Source organism: Anabrus simplex, chromosome 1 (genome assembly GCF_040414725.1).
Source record: "Anabrus simplex isolate iqAnaSimp1 chromosome 1, ASM4041472v1, whole genome shotgun sequence".
NCBI lineage: Eukaryota > Metazoa > Arthropoda > Insecta > Orthoptera > Tettigoniidae > Anabrus > Anabrus simplex.
The window spans coordinates 626,317,172-626,331,672 of record NC_090265.1 but is presented as its reverse complement, the minus strand read 5'-3'; the positions used below and the strand labels follow the sequence as shown (position 1 = coordinate 626,331,672).

General features: G+C 36.8%; 1 protein-coding gene across 1 annotated transcript in view; it reads left to right on the top strand.

Annotated features, from left to right (window-relative positions):
- Nucleotides 1-673: 673 nt before the first annotated feature.
- GC (gamma-glutamyl carboxylase) overlaps nucleotides 674-14,501 on the top strand; it is a 127,020-nt gene continuing 113,192 nt past the window's right edge. The window contains exons 1-2 of the mRNA XM_067155133.2: nucleotides 674-855; nucleotides 4,369-4,524. Coding sequence (XP_067011234.2) covers nucleotides 720-855; nucleotides 4,369-4,524 — 292 coding nt within the window. The 5' untranslated portion in view covers nucleotides 674-719. The remainder of the gene's footprint in view (nucleotides 856-4,368; nucleotides 4,525-14,501) is intronic.

Below are 14,501 nucleotides of genomic sequence, written 5' to 3'. Positions count from 1 at the left end.
CTGTAGTACAGTTTTGTTACCATGGCAACGCAGAGATGACTGGATGAGAGGTTTTGTCTCATCTTTTGAGTAACGTTCCCTTTAATCTGATTAAGGTTTACGCGAAAAGTGGACAAGCAGTCGGTGGCCTAGAAACCGGTAAGAAAAATACAATATATATATTTTAATTTTCTTCATTATTTTTTTATTTACATCGGCCTTATTCTGTCATAATGTTATGAGACAATGAATACTTGTTAGGCCTAGGTACACTTTCGACAAGTAGAAATTCGGAAGCCTCTCTGTGGTCAAGTGGTGTTCGTAAAGCTCCTTAGCTGGTTTGTTATTGCAATATTTAACAGGTGCTGGTAAATCAGTTCCTTTTTCTTGTGAAAGGAGATGTTGTTCATGTGAGCAAGGTGTGATTGTTTCTTAGTTAATTGATAGGGAATCTGCCACCTGCAGATCAGTGGTGATTGATTGATAATATTTTTTCAGCTTGAATTGGTACGGTACCAGTAGGTAGTAAACTTCTTTTCAACTATCAGAAAATAAGAATTACAGTTATAAATAATTTTACTTGATATTCAGTTGTAATTGTGTGCTCATCTTTACTTTTTGTTTACAGCAAGATGCATATGAGTGCCAGAAGAAGAAAAAATCAAGGTAATTTACCAGGAGAGAGAGATAAAAGTTCTTCCTCACAGGCTGGTAGTCAAAAGGCCAGTGATGATGTGGGAATGTCTAGAGCAGAAGAACAATTTCAGCAGTTATTTGGCTTTTTGCCAGCTGACCTTTCAAGCTGGAAGAGATTTGTTCAGCTTTTGTATAGACCTATGGATCCTGCTTCTCTAGGAATCATAAGGGCTTTATTTGGTAAGCTATACTGAGATTATTGTATTGGTCTAGACATACTATCCTTCTAGTGAGAATTTAATTCCTAGTTCACAATAATTTAATCAGTATGATTTTTTCTTGGAGAAGATACTGTCACATTTATTCTCCTCTACTAATAGCACTAAGAGATATTGGAAAAATAAATCTTCACCCCTAACATCTTCCAGAAACTAAACTGTTCTGTTGTTAGTTAATGGAAGAAGCCATCATTCTGTTTTTTGTTGTATAATGTGACTTTGTGATAATATACTGTTTTTTATGTTAAGACATTAAATTACACATGTTTATTTCACTTTGCCTGCGTTACTGCATTGACTAGATGTCTTGTGAATCATTGGAAAGTGTACCAACTAAGTTATCTTCATGAATAATATGTTTCTGAAACTAATAATTAGCCTATTTCTTCCATTTCAGCTTTGTTGGGTAGGGAAATTTATACAGAAGGCTGTCATTTTCTTACCGTGGGTAAGGTTGCTTGGACGATTGTCTTTCTCAGGTGTATCCTGAATCGAACGTGTCAATTCACTGTACGAGTGCTACACGTCCTGAGAATTTCCGATATTTGAATGCCTCAGATACTGCACGATATTCACATAACCCAGTATGCTTATTTTCCAGTAATTTGAGAAATATTTATATTTTTTTTTACTTTGATTCTATAGTGTACCGGTACTCCACATAATCTCATTAATACTATGTTATAGTTGGAACATTTTAACATACATGCAAGAATGCCTCCAGTTTTAGAATAGCCTAATGATGAGCTGTAAGTAGAGAAATTTTTCAGAGACATACAGAGTGTGCACAGGAATACATTAGATGTTATTATTATTATTATCATCATCATCATCATCATCATCATCATCATGATCCAGTTGCCTATTTGCTGTAAATAAACATTCTCCACTTTTTCTATCCAGGTAGACTTCTTCCTCTTAAACCAATAGACTGTCAAACTGTTGTGCTTTAAGAGTCTGTTTTATTTAGTCATCTCATCTCTTCTTTCAGTCATCATTGATCTCCATTTAGGGCTATCATCCAGGTGGCAATTTCCCATCAATTGTTTCTTAAATAATTTCAAAAATTTTAGAAATGTATCGAACATTTCCTTTGATAAATTATTCCAATCCCTAATTCCTCTTTCTGTAATAGAATACACTTTTCCTACCTTTAGAGGCTCTATTCAATCTTATTTATCCGCTTATGCCATTCCACATTATCTCTTCAATCTTATTAGTCTACTAATGCCATTCCACACCATCTCTCCACTGACAGCTCAGATTTTAGGTTACCACTTACGCGAGCAGCTTGTCTCCTTACTCCCGAGCCTTCCCTGCCAAAAGTTTGCAAAATTTTCATAACACTACACTTTTGTCAGACATTACCTAGAGCAAATCATGGAAGGATCTTCATTGGGCTTATCACATAAACAGGATTGAAAATTAAGGATTTCTTCATATTGTTATGTGGCTATTGAGTGGTTGTAGTAAGGATGTAAAGGAGAGGGCACTTAAGTCTCTGGTAAGACCACAAGAGTATGGTTCCAGCATATGGGATTCTCACCAGAAATTACTAGATATGAGATCTAGAAAATATCCAAAGGAAAGCAGCACGATTTGCTCTGGGTATTTCTGACAAAAGGGTAGTATTTCAAATATGTTGCAAACTTTAAGCTAGGATGGATTGGGAGTGAGGAATTGACCTGCTCAGCTAAGCGGTATGTTCAGAGCTAAAAGTGGTAAGAGTGTCGGCCTCCAGATCCCAAGATAGTGGTTTCAAACCCTGCAGAGATAGTTGGATTTGAAGGGTGAAAATAAATCCCTTTGACACTCCTGTCATAAGACGTCATGTAAAAGATCTCTGGTACCGAGCAAGTGACTGTGCGGTTTGGGTCACACAGTTGTCAGCTGGCATTCAGTAGATAGTGGGTTCGAACCCCACTGTCAGCAACCCTGAAGATGGTTTTCTACAATGGTATGTAAAAGTTAGTTTGTTTAGAAGAGTTATAGGGAGGTATGTTCAAGGAAATGGAGTGGACCAGGGAGTAGCGATGAGAGTACAGGGAGTTGGAAGTCAAGTAAGTGTTAAACTGCAGAAATGCTGTAAAGAAAGGAATGTAATTTCCTGTAATAGATATAGGCCCTACATTTACCAGATATTGTAATCATGGCTGAGAAGTGATAGTATGGGTGCAGAAATGTCCTCATGGAACTGGAGTGTTTATCGTAGAAAGAGGGTAGGAATATTAGGAGGGGGAGTATTCATACTGGTTTGTTAACTATGAAAAGTTAAGAATAAGAAACATTAAATTCTAGGTGTAAGGTTCATCTCGAAAGGTAGTAGACAACATGATGTTTTTGGGGTGTACAGACTTGGAAATTATTTGCAGAATTATTTGATAAAGTAGTCAGCTATGTCAGGAACGACACAGACGAAGCTGTATTTCTTCTTCTACCACTTTTCCCACATCTGTGGGGATGCAGGTGCGAACTGTGGTGCACATGTGGATTTGGCCCTCTTTTACAGTTGGATGCCCTTCCTGATGGCAACCCTATATCAAGGGATGTCATTACTATTGCATGTTTCTGTAGTGGTTGGCAGTGTAAGGTTTACTGCGGTCACAATATCAATTTAGTTTTTCGCCGGCGTGTCAGGTTCATATGATCTAGAAGGCACACGCATGTCTTCCAGTGTTTAATACGTGTATAACATTATGGCGTCCTGTCAATACCAATATATCCGGTTGTGTTGTCTGAACATATCGACAGGGCAAATGTTTTCAGGATGGAATGAATATTGTGAGTTGCATAAAACTACATTGGAAGGGGCGACTGAATCATGCTGTATATGAGTTCTCCTATTCTTAGTTTTCTACTGTTTGCCTTTCACAAACTCAGTGAATTAAGGTTCATCACCATAAGGTAGGTAAACCTCTCTAGTGTGGAAAACTTTCATTGATATCATTAAAAGTTAATGAGTTACCTAGCAGATTCTAACAAGAATAATTTACTGTTAAGTTGACATTCCATTCTCACGTTGGGCGCCTCTTCTACTACCTCCTCTCTGTACCATTTTTATTAAGGTAGTTATTAAGCATAGAAGGAATGGAATGTTCGAAGTGACGTAGGCTAGTTTGTCCTTGACTTGCCACCAGCAAGCTCATACCACGTTCACTAGCAGTGACGGCTCTTCTTGCGCACAGCACATATTTGAAATTTGAAATACTTCGAGTGCAGATGCTAGACCAGTGTTCCAGGTTCAATATATAAAGAGTCTAATAAACCCACCATCCCGAAAGGAAGAAAACTCATAAACATTGCTAAAAAGACATTATTGTTAATTTGGAATTAGAGTGGGATACCTATATGTCATTGTTATTATTTTCAGTAGACATCTTTGGTAAGGTTTTAACTGACTGAACTGTATGGTGGTAAGTATAAAATATTAGATCTTGAGTTTTCAACTCTTAACTCTCTTGTTTTTCATGTCTAGGATTGATGATGGTGTTGGATATTCCTGAAGAACGAGGCTTGGCTCATATTGACATGAAATGGGGTGATCCAAATGAATGTCACTTTCCTCTTTTTAATTTTCTTCATCCATTACCTTTAGAATGGATGTGTGTGGTGTATCTGATTATGTGGTGTGGTAAGTCATACTGTTCATTTGTGTCTTAACGTACTATTTAAAATAAAAATCAGAAGATCTCAAATGAAAGAAAACCCATTCTTTCAGGAATTTCTTGTAGAATTATGTTTCTAGTTCAATTATTTTTAAAATTCTGGAGCAGTTCTCTGGAAAAGGAGGTTGATTTTATCAGTAGTAATATCGAGTGGTAACAACCGAATTTAACTACTGCAGCACTCATGGACTCGAGGAAATGTGCGCTCCTACTCCACTTCCCTAAACTGTGATTGCACTCACTGAAAATGAGAGTTAATCATCAGCTGAGTGGTTTCTGTCTTGCTACGGTTAAATAATTGTCAATGACAAGCACAGCAAGATAGACCAAGCATTGTTGACTTTGAGATAATTAATCGTAAATAATTTTTAATCCTTGCAAGAGCAGAAAACAATCGTTCAGCTGAGCAGCAGGATTTGGCTACACAACTAAATCTTCACACTGTAAGTAAACTGAAACACATGATGACATGAACACAAGGCCCACAAAACAGTACCAGTAACTAAATAGCAGTTAAATCGTTATAAACAGTACAGGAAGTGAACGATCAAAGTGAACAGAAATTCTGGAAGTCAAAGTGGGACACCCAATCCGTGAAGCTATCGTTTGTAATTATTTTCATTGTACATTGTTTATAGCTTATTTATATCACCAAAAACTAGATATATATATGGTAGGAAAAGAGTATATAATTTATTAGTTACTACAGCACAACATGCAACATATATGCAGTAATTCACAAAGTTAATTTACATTAATAATGTATTTTACATGTTGATGATGTTATTTGTTTGAGTGTCAGCTGACATATTCCATGTCTTTTCTTTTATAACTCAAACCATCCAGTACTGGCAGTGAATTGCTCCATCAGATTTATCATATTTTGACATTTTTGATGTTTGGTAGGCTTCAAAGATGGCCGATGATAATGCTGTGCAAAACTGTTCGAATGTACCATAGTTTTCTCTCCACTTGGAAATTGCTGCTTTTCCAACACCAGATTCAAGAAATAATTTTGATACACTTTCATTTTTATCTAAATGTTTCAACACTTCAGGGTTTTCTTTAAGTGTACACATGCTTTCATTTAATTGCTATTTTAAAAACCAAACTTCATCAGAAGCGTAGTAATGACAGGGGTGCTACAATCGACAGAGGTTGTAAATTAATGCCTGAAGCCAGCGCAAGACATTTCAGCTCAATGCTTCATTCTAGAAACGATTTTCTGATTAATCAAAAAATTTCCTAATCCAAACAGGGCCTGGTCCCAATTAGAGCAGATTCACAGGACTCTACTGTAAATACCTATTCTGCCCGTTTATGCCGCATCTAGTTACACAAGAAACACAAGACACACTCAGGGGTGCTCAGTATGAGATTTGACATGTTCCAAAAAAAAACTGGTGTGGATCAAAGGAAATGGGCAGATATCGACAAATAACAAATTTTCAAATACAAATCGGTGGTAGATGATTTATTACAAATGTTACATCATCCTGAGCACTATGATTATGAACAATGATCACTAAAATTTTAAATTTTACTCTCAGTCTTGTTGTACATCCAAAAAAAAAAAAAAAAAATTTTAATGGGATGGTACACATTAATAAATTTCTACTAATTCTGACAAAATTTTTCGTTAAACATCAATTTCGAATTTCATGTCTGTTAAATTTTATTTGTTAAGAGAATGAGGGTCGTGCGGATATCAAATCATGCTGGAAAATGTGGAACAAGATTTTAAATGTTTAAGTGGAACTCAAATTTAAATTTTTTGTATTTTCGTTTCCTTATATTTTGACCAGTCATGTAACTTAATAATGCTTGATTAAACGACCCTCAAATTTAACTCGACATTTCAATCATTATCTGTTCAGTGTAACCTCAGAATACACGTAACTTCACATGACAAAAGTAGAAAAGTAAAAATTTAAATAAATCTTTAACCTTGTGTAATGACCTTGACACAACACCGAAAATTAAGGCAACGATGGTGACACACACATCAATAAATTACAATAAAATAAAAAGCACTCAACCTGTAGATGAAAAAAATTAAAATATGCCGGTATTAAATCTCTCGTTACCATCATCTACCAAGGAAAGAAATGCAACCAACTACGACTAGAAAATACTATTTTACAAAAATATACAACACATGTCCACACGTGTTTTATCCACTTTACTGGAGATGAAATAATCCCAAAAATGATGACTTGAAACACAGTAATTAATCTGATGGACGTAGTTTGGGTAATGGTGACCGATAAGGTTATCAATACCTACATCCAATGCAAGTCGTTACAAAAATCTATCAAATATTGAGGAGCTGAGCAGTATCAGACAGCTACGATTTAATATCATTGTGATGGAGTTCATCAAGTGTAACAAGAGGCTCTAATAATCTCATATGCTTAATTTTATTTTATAAGAAGACATGTGGTTTACCTCGTGGTTCAATAATACTCTGTGAAGATGCTATCATCTATGGTTCTCTCATGGAAAACAACCAATTGCATATCTATCAAATAACGATAAATTCCTTCATCATTATACACAACATCGCAGAAAATAGAATACATGTGCTTATGATCATTATAACATGAAGGTTAGAATAAATAGCACATTAAATTATAATAATCCAATACAACATCTCTCCACATGGCACAATGTAAGAGGAAAGTATCAATACAATTCACAACATCCATCCAAAATATGACGGGTAAAATTACATAAATGACTGGAACCACAAATAAGTGTAAAAATCGAACAATGTCCTCCTTTAACATAGAAGTCAGATTCAAAAGAAATATGTCCATATCATGACTGTAGCATTCGCACGTCAGATGAGCTTAATCCCTTATGAAAATGTGGCAAACACTTTTGGGAAAAATATAGGAGAAAAAACTCCGAAGTACAAAAATATTACCTGTACACATTCCTCAATATCAATATGGAAAAATAATATTTACTAAAGGTTAGCCGATGGCTGATATTTAACTCAGATACTCGTCCATTGACATGACTATTTCAAACCCGCACAGTCGATGACCTTGACATTCAGACATCACGCACATTAAAAATCATATAATGAAAGAAAATACAGACTCAACATCATATAACGCAAGAAAATGTCATGGTAAAGTTGCTGAAATCTAACCAAACTACAGTTCAACCAATAATCCCTTCAAGAAGAAAGTTAACTACTTATTACAGCTACATAGAACATATAATACCCAGTAAAAATGAATTGTCGACTTAACATTGATGTCTTGATAACCCTGGTTTCCTTCTAGGCTGGATTCATGGCATTAGGACACTGTCGGCATCGGTCCTCCTTAATGCTGCATGGTAAGATGGATGATGTCCTCGAGGTAAATAAATTTCCTAACGCTGGTCTTCATCACCTCGTCCGGTTATGAACTGGTACCTCTTGATGTTCACTGAAACTTACACGAAAATATTAGAATTGATTCACAACTCGTAGCTTCACCATTAACATGTAATGATACATACTTTCTTCATGAACACTATTGACGTCTGCTGTGAATCTAGATAAATTTTCATATGATTGAGAAGCGAAACTGCTCTTCTCGTGGTGACGAGTAACAGCTGTTCAGGTCTACAAGAATCCAACAACAAATAAGCAAGTGAGTTGGTATGCAATAAGTGAGGGAGAGTCCGTCACTGTGTACACCAATATATTCTTAACTCTGTCCACCAGCGTAACTCCTGGTTCAATTGACATTCTAAATTCCTCAGTGTTGTGAGTCACATGACACATGGTTTCTTATTAATTAATTAGTTAATTAATTCCATAATTTTATTTCATAATATCATTATTTATATTTCCTAAAATATGTTATCAAATCTTTCATACACCCTCAGAGAATGTTTGTTAAGGCGTCAAATCTAAAGTTTTGATATTACAAGAAGTTTTAATGTTTATTTCTTGTGAACGGAGAGTCCAGCAGTATAATAAATTTATCCATCTCTTCTCCTGGTGATAACGTTGGTCTACACCCTTGAACAGGTTATATTTTTAAAAATTTACCCCTTTGATTTCACCGGTGAACACTCGGTGTGGAACACGTGGCGTATAGTCCCGTCACATAAAATTCACTGCCAATCTCAATAGACCTAAAATGTCACCTATATATATATATATACACACAATATTTTTGGAAAGTGGGAAATTCAAACTGAATTTTGAAGAAGCGAGGCAGTTAAGCTCTTTTGTGGAATAGCGGAATATTTGTACGAATAGAGGGACTGTCACAGCCGAAATCAGAACTTCTGATCACTTTACGAATGATACCAAATTATATCTCTTATTCTCTGAAACCAAAATAATTAACAGTGTGACCAACGGCACCCACAGCTAACTGCTGTATGAAACTTCTCTTATTCACATCATGAGATATTCCTTTTGGAAATAATTCAAAAAGTTTTAAAAGTTTTATGGACATGCTTAATTTTTTGTCCCCTTGGTCTTGGATCCCTCTGACCCCTTCCTAAATACAGCTCTGGGTGCTAGATCTGTCTGTTAAGTTTTCATCCCAAAGTCTGGTTGGATCCTCAAATAACACTACCAAAGATTATGTGGTTTATAGAGAAAATACAAAAACCCATGGCAGTGCCATAATTAGATGTATAATGCATAATGAGGAGTGAGGTAGTTTGCCATTGCTTTCTTTACTGGGCCAGAAATTGTTATTGCAGCAAGACTGACACTACTACATGACATAACCCTATAACTAGAGGCACCTGTTTGTGGTAAAAGATTTTTTCCTAAGTTTGTCATTTTTAATAAGTTATTTTTATATATTTTTTTGCTATTTTTATTTTACTTTGTACATAATTTCACTAAATTCTATTTTCACTTTTCAGCAGTAAAAGCTAAACCATAGATAAGCATATTTGCAGTAGAACATCATATTTTATTTTGACATATGTACTAGATACATTGGGGCTGCCTGGCTGAGGCAGTAAAGGCATGTGCAGTTCAACCGGAAGGACATGGGTTTGATTACCCGTCAGGAAGTTGAAAAATTCAAGAAACGAGATTTCCACTTCCGGAGATGCACATGGCCTTGAGGTTCACTCAGCCTACACCAAAAATGAGTACCAGGTTAATTCCTGGCGGCAAAGGCAGCTGGGCGTAAAGCTAACCACTCTACCCCATCAAGCGCTGTCCGGCTCCATGGCTAAATGGTTAGCGTGCTAGCCTTTGGTCACAGGGGTCCCGGGTTCGATTCCTGGCAGATCAGAAATTTTAACCTTCATTGGTTAATTTCACTGCCACAGGGACTGGGTGTATGTGTCGTCTTCATCATCATTTCATCCTCATCACGACGCGCAGGTAGCCTACAGGTGTCAAATCAAAAGACCTGCACCTGGCTAGCCGATCATGCCCTCGGACACTCCCGGCACTAAAAGCCATTTTGCATCAAGCACTGAGGTTACGGATAGTGGAAGCCTTTACCTTCCACCCTTCCAGCGGCCTTCATGGCCTGTACGGGGATGACTTTGCTTTGCTTTTTAGTAGAAACATGAGAGTTATGCTTCTGCTGAAAACACATATAACATTTATCAGAGCATGGATGTTTAGAAAAATCTTCATCCTGCCACTTTAACAAGTAGGATCTAGTCTGCGTACATAATTTGCACATCAGTGTGAAAAAGACAGAGATATCATGAGTACCGTATTACTGGGAGTCGGAGCTGTTCTACCGTCAGACATTATATTGCAAGACATTGACAATGACCTCTTATTATCAACATTACTGACTGGGATTCATAAATCCTTCACTTTAGCTTCCATGAAATGCCCATATTCTGATTTCAGGAAAAGATCACATCAGTATCTTTACCTGCTCTACATGAAGTACCAACTAGATCCCTAAACACTGTGTATGGCTCAAGATGTTCTGAAGTTGAAAGTTCTCATAGGATGCGAATGTGCATTATTAGATACGAGATTTCATCAGTTTTAAATCATCTTTCATTATGCTTCTTGGATTAAAGAGTGATCCCACAAATTTTGTCAGTTATTTTGCGATTTTGCTTAAAGGTAAACAGTTTTGCATTTTGAGCCAGATTTGTAAAATTTTGCAAAGATGTCAGTGAAAGCTACATTTTGCTCTGGTCTGTGCCAAGACATAGAAGATAAAACACTGCAGCCATCAAAAAATAGCCATAGGCGGGGTGGTAGGTATAGCCTATTAAATAGCTAGCAGGTTTGAGGTAAAGGTTCCTTCTGACTTGACCTCCAAAAATAGCTCCTTCATAGAGGTTGGTAAGGCCCCTTCAAAAAGCAAAAGATTGAATGAAGTAAGATAGTAAGAAATAAGAAAATAAGTAAGGAAGAACTATCCATATAATAGAGGATCTGAATCCATACTGCCCTAAGACTCAATATTGTTTGGTAATAGTATTCAACATCAAATGAGGCTTCTTCAGCACTGCTGAACTAGCTATTATAAATTACTTTAGTTATGTCAATCATTATTAGTGAATAAAATAGTCTACAGTACATGTCCCTGAATTGATATGTCATGAGGAGCCCCTGTGGCTCAGACGGCAGCGTGTCGGCCTTTCACCGCTGGGTTCCGTGGTTACTGCCTTACAGTCTGCACAAGTCTTTCCTTTCCTCTGTCTTATTGACCTTCTCAGATTATTCCCTGGCTCTTGTATTGCTATAGACTCAACCTCTAGTTGTTCCTCTCCGGTCGTTGACTCAACAGCCAATGTTTCCTCTCCATCCTCCCTTGTGTCTAACTCAGTCCCTAATTTTATCTCTGGATCTTCAGTGCACAGTATGTCAAAGTATGTTTCACTACCCTATGCCTTTGGTACATTTATCTTTTCAGTGATATCAATTCCAGGACTTTTCACCTTAAAGGGAAATATCTGCTCCTCAAATACCACACTTCTCCTCACTATGACTTTTTTCCTTTCAAGACTCCATAATCTATATCCATCTTTAGTACCTGCCTCGTACCCTATCATAACGCATGACTCTGCTCTGGGATCTAACTTCCTGCTGTATGCTCTTACAGCCCATGCCTGAGATCCAAATACTTTCAATCTACCTATTTCTTCCTCATCCAACTCCCTTTTGAACCTCAGTTCATACATTATCTGAAAATTTATTGCTGAGGATGGGCACCTATTACTTAAGTACACTGCAGTCGTTACCGCTTTTCCCCAGAATTCTTTTGGTAACCCAGACTGGATCAATAGACATCTAACAGTATGAAACGTTGTTCTATCCTGCCCCTCTGCTAATCCATTTTGGTATGGAGTGTACGGTACAGACCTCCTGTGAGTAATACCACATTTTTGCGATTGTGCTTGAAACCCGCTACATGTATACTCTGTACCATTGTCCGATTGCACTACCTTAATTCCTACACCATGTAACTTTTCTGCCTTTGCCTGATGCCTATTAAACACAACCATAAAACCTATTGAAATTGTTTAAATTTTATGTGTGTGTGTTCCATTTAGTGCTATTTATATATATTGGTGTTTAGTACTTGTTGGTAGAAATTGGGAGTAGTGATAGTTATTTGAATTTTATAACAAGTAATTCATTTGGTATTCAGTAGATTACATTTTCTAGATTACATTTTCTAGGTTAAGTAGGCTAGCTAGGTGTACCTTGTTCGAATTTTAGGTTTAGGAAATACTTTAGGTAATAATATTAACTTTTAAAACAATATTTTTAAATCTCTGTAGGTTTGTTGGTATAATACTTACAAAGGCAGATTATCATAAGGGGTTGTAACTCATTGTAACTTCCTCCGCAACTTTTCTGATATTTCGTATAGATATCCATTCAAACTATCACGAAAGTAATAATTTAATAAATTAAATAACACGATTCACCTCTAAACTTCGATTTAAAAGGAAGTTAAAGAAAATGGATAATTACGGTACTTAACAGTTTTTGGATTGTTGAAGATTCTATTAGAATTGTTGACGATTGTTGCTACATGCACATGGTAGTTGTGTAAATAAATACAAAATCAGCTGATTACTATATTCCGATAATTTGTAGTCTTAGTTCCCTGCATACTTTGTACTTTCCACCTTCGTTTATTCATTGAGTAAAAGTTAATAATCAAATTCCTATATCCCAATAATATTGCATTTCAAGCCCCCGGCGTAGTTTCGACATAAATTATCGTAGACAACCTCTTATTTTTCAGCATTTAAGGACACTTTTATACTCAGTCCCGCGTAGTAGGGAAAATAATAGTAATCCACCAGCGGTAAAAATTCATATAACCACATTTCAGCTGAGAATTGTAGTGTAGATACAGTATATTTAGATAGTACCGTATCTTGCCTGCTATATTCGTGTGTATCTTTCGTGTGAATCTATTAGAGCATAGTACGGTACTAATAATAACCTGTCTAAGCATTTAGCTTGTTCGTAATCTTTGAGTACAGTGGTTCATTTCAAACTTGCAATTTTCATTTCTGTTTCTGCTTAGTAGTGACATACAGTACCGGTATTGTAATTAGGATACGTCTGAACGTAGTTTAAACTTATTGTAGTGTATTTACAGTAGTATACGAGTAACATCTTATTAGAATTTAGCGTGCTTATTTTATTATTGTAAAATATTTGTGTAGTACCGGTATAGTACAGGTATCCGTAGCAACTCTCTTACTAAAATTCTGTTGTAATTAGGTTAGGCTTAATTGCAGTTTAGATTTGTATAATTCTTGTGTATTCCTTTTGGTATTCAGTAATTAACAACAGTTTTTATCCTGTTAGGGTGTTGTAGGACAAAAATACAGTTCGACTAAGTAGTATTATAGTGTAGTCGTAAATTAATTTTATTGTCGTGTGATCTTTGAGTACTATCTCCGACAATATATCCCTCCGTTCATTTTATTTTTTGCACATAAGTTATTTTATTTTTCCTTTTATCTTGATTTTTTTTTCCTGTAAAGAATGGCTAAAGAGTGCAAGTGTAAGGACTGTGGGTATGGTGAGGCATTGAGGGGTATGAGGGAGGAGTTGGAGAGTTTGAGGGAAATAATTAGGATTCTCACAGAAGACAGGAAGGAAGATAGGCCTCCCTCAAACAATGTACAGGTTACAGTAGGTGTACAAGGGAGAGAGGAAGGAAAGGGGGGATTGTAGAAGACAGGTGGTCTAATGTTCTAAGGGAAAGGAGATTGCAGATAAGGGCTCTATTCAGGATCAGAATTCAGGACAGGTGTGGTGTCTGTGCGAAATCATTATGAGCCACTCCAGGTAGAGCAACAGAGGGAAGATGAGGAACAGGGAACTGTTGCTGAGATGTTTGGAAGTAGGAGAAAGGGAAAAGGTAGGAAAGGGAAATGTAGAGTAGAGGATAGGAAAAGACAGGTGGAACAGGGTCATGGAAAAGAGAAAAAGGAGGAGGAAGTAACTTCTGCAGCTATCAGGAAAGATAGGGCTGACCAGGGGGGAAGAGGATCAAATGAGGTGGGAGGATTGAGGCTCTGGTCATGGGGGATTCCATCGTTAGACATGTGGGGAGAGTGTGTGGAGGAAAGGGAACCAGGGTAGAGTGTTATCCAGGAATTAAGTTGAGGCAGATGTTGAGGAAAGTAGAAGAGAGAGAGGAGGGGAAGGAGAAGGTGGTAGTATTTCACATTGGTACAAACAATGTAAGGCAAGCTGATATTAGTACCAACATAGTTGGGGATGTGTGGAATCTGGTAAATGCAGCACGGGTGTAGTGTAAGGAAGCAGAGATTGTTATCAGTGGAATTCTCTGTATGAGGGATACTGACTGGAGGGTGATTGGGGGTTTAAATAAGACTATGGAGTGGGTATGTGGGAAACTGGGAGTGAAATTTCTAGATCCTTAATGGGTGGGTAGGAGATAGGGATCTGTGCTTAGATGGCCTTCACTTAAACTGCAGTGGTACGTAT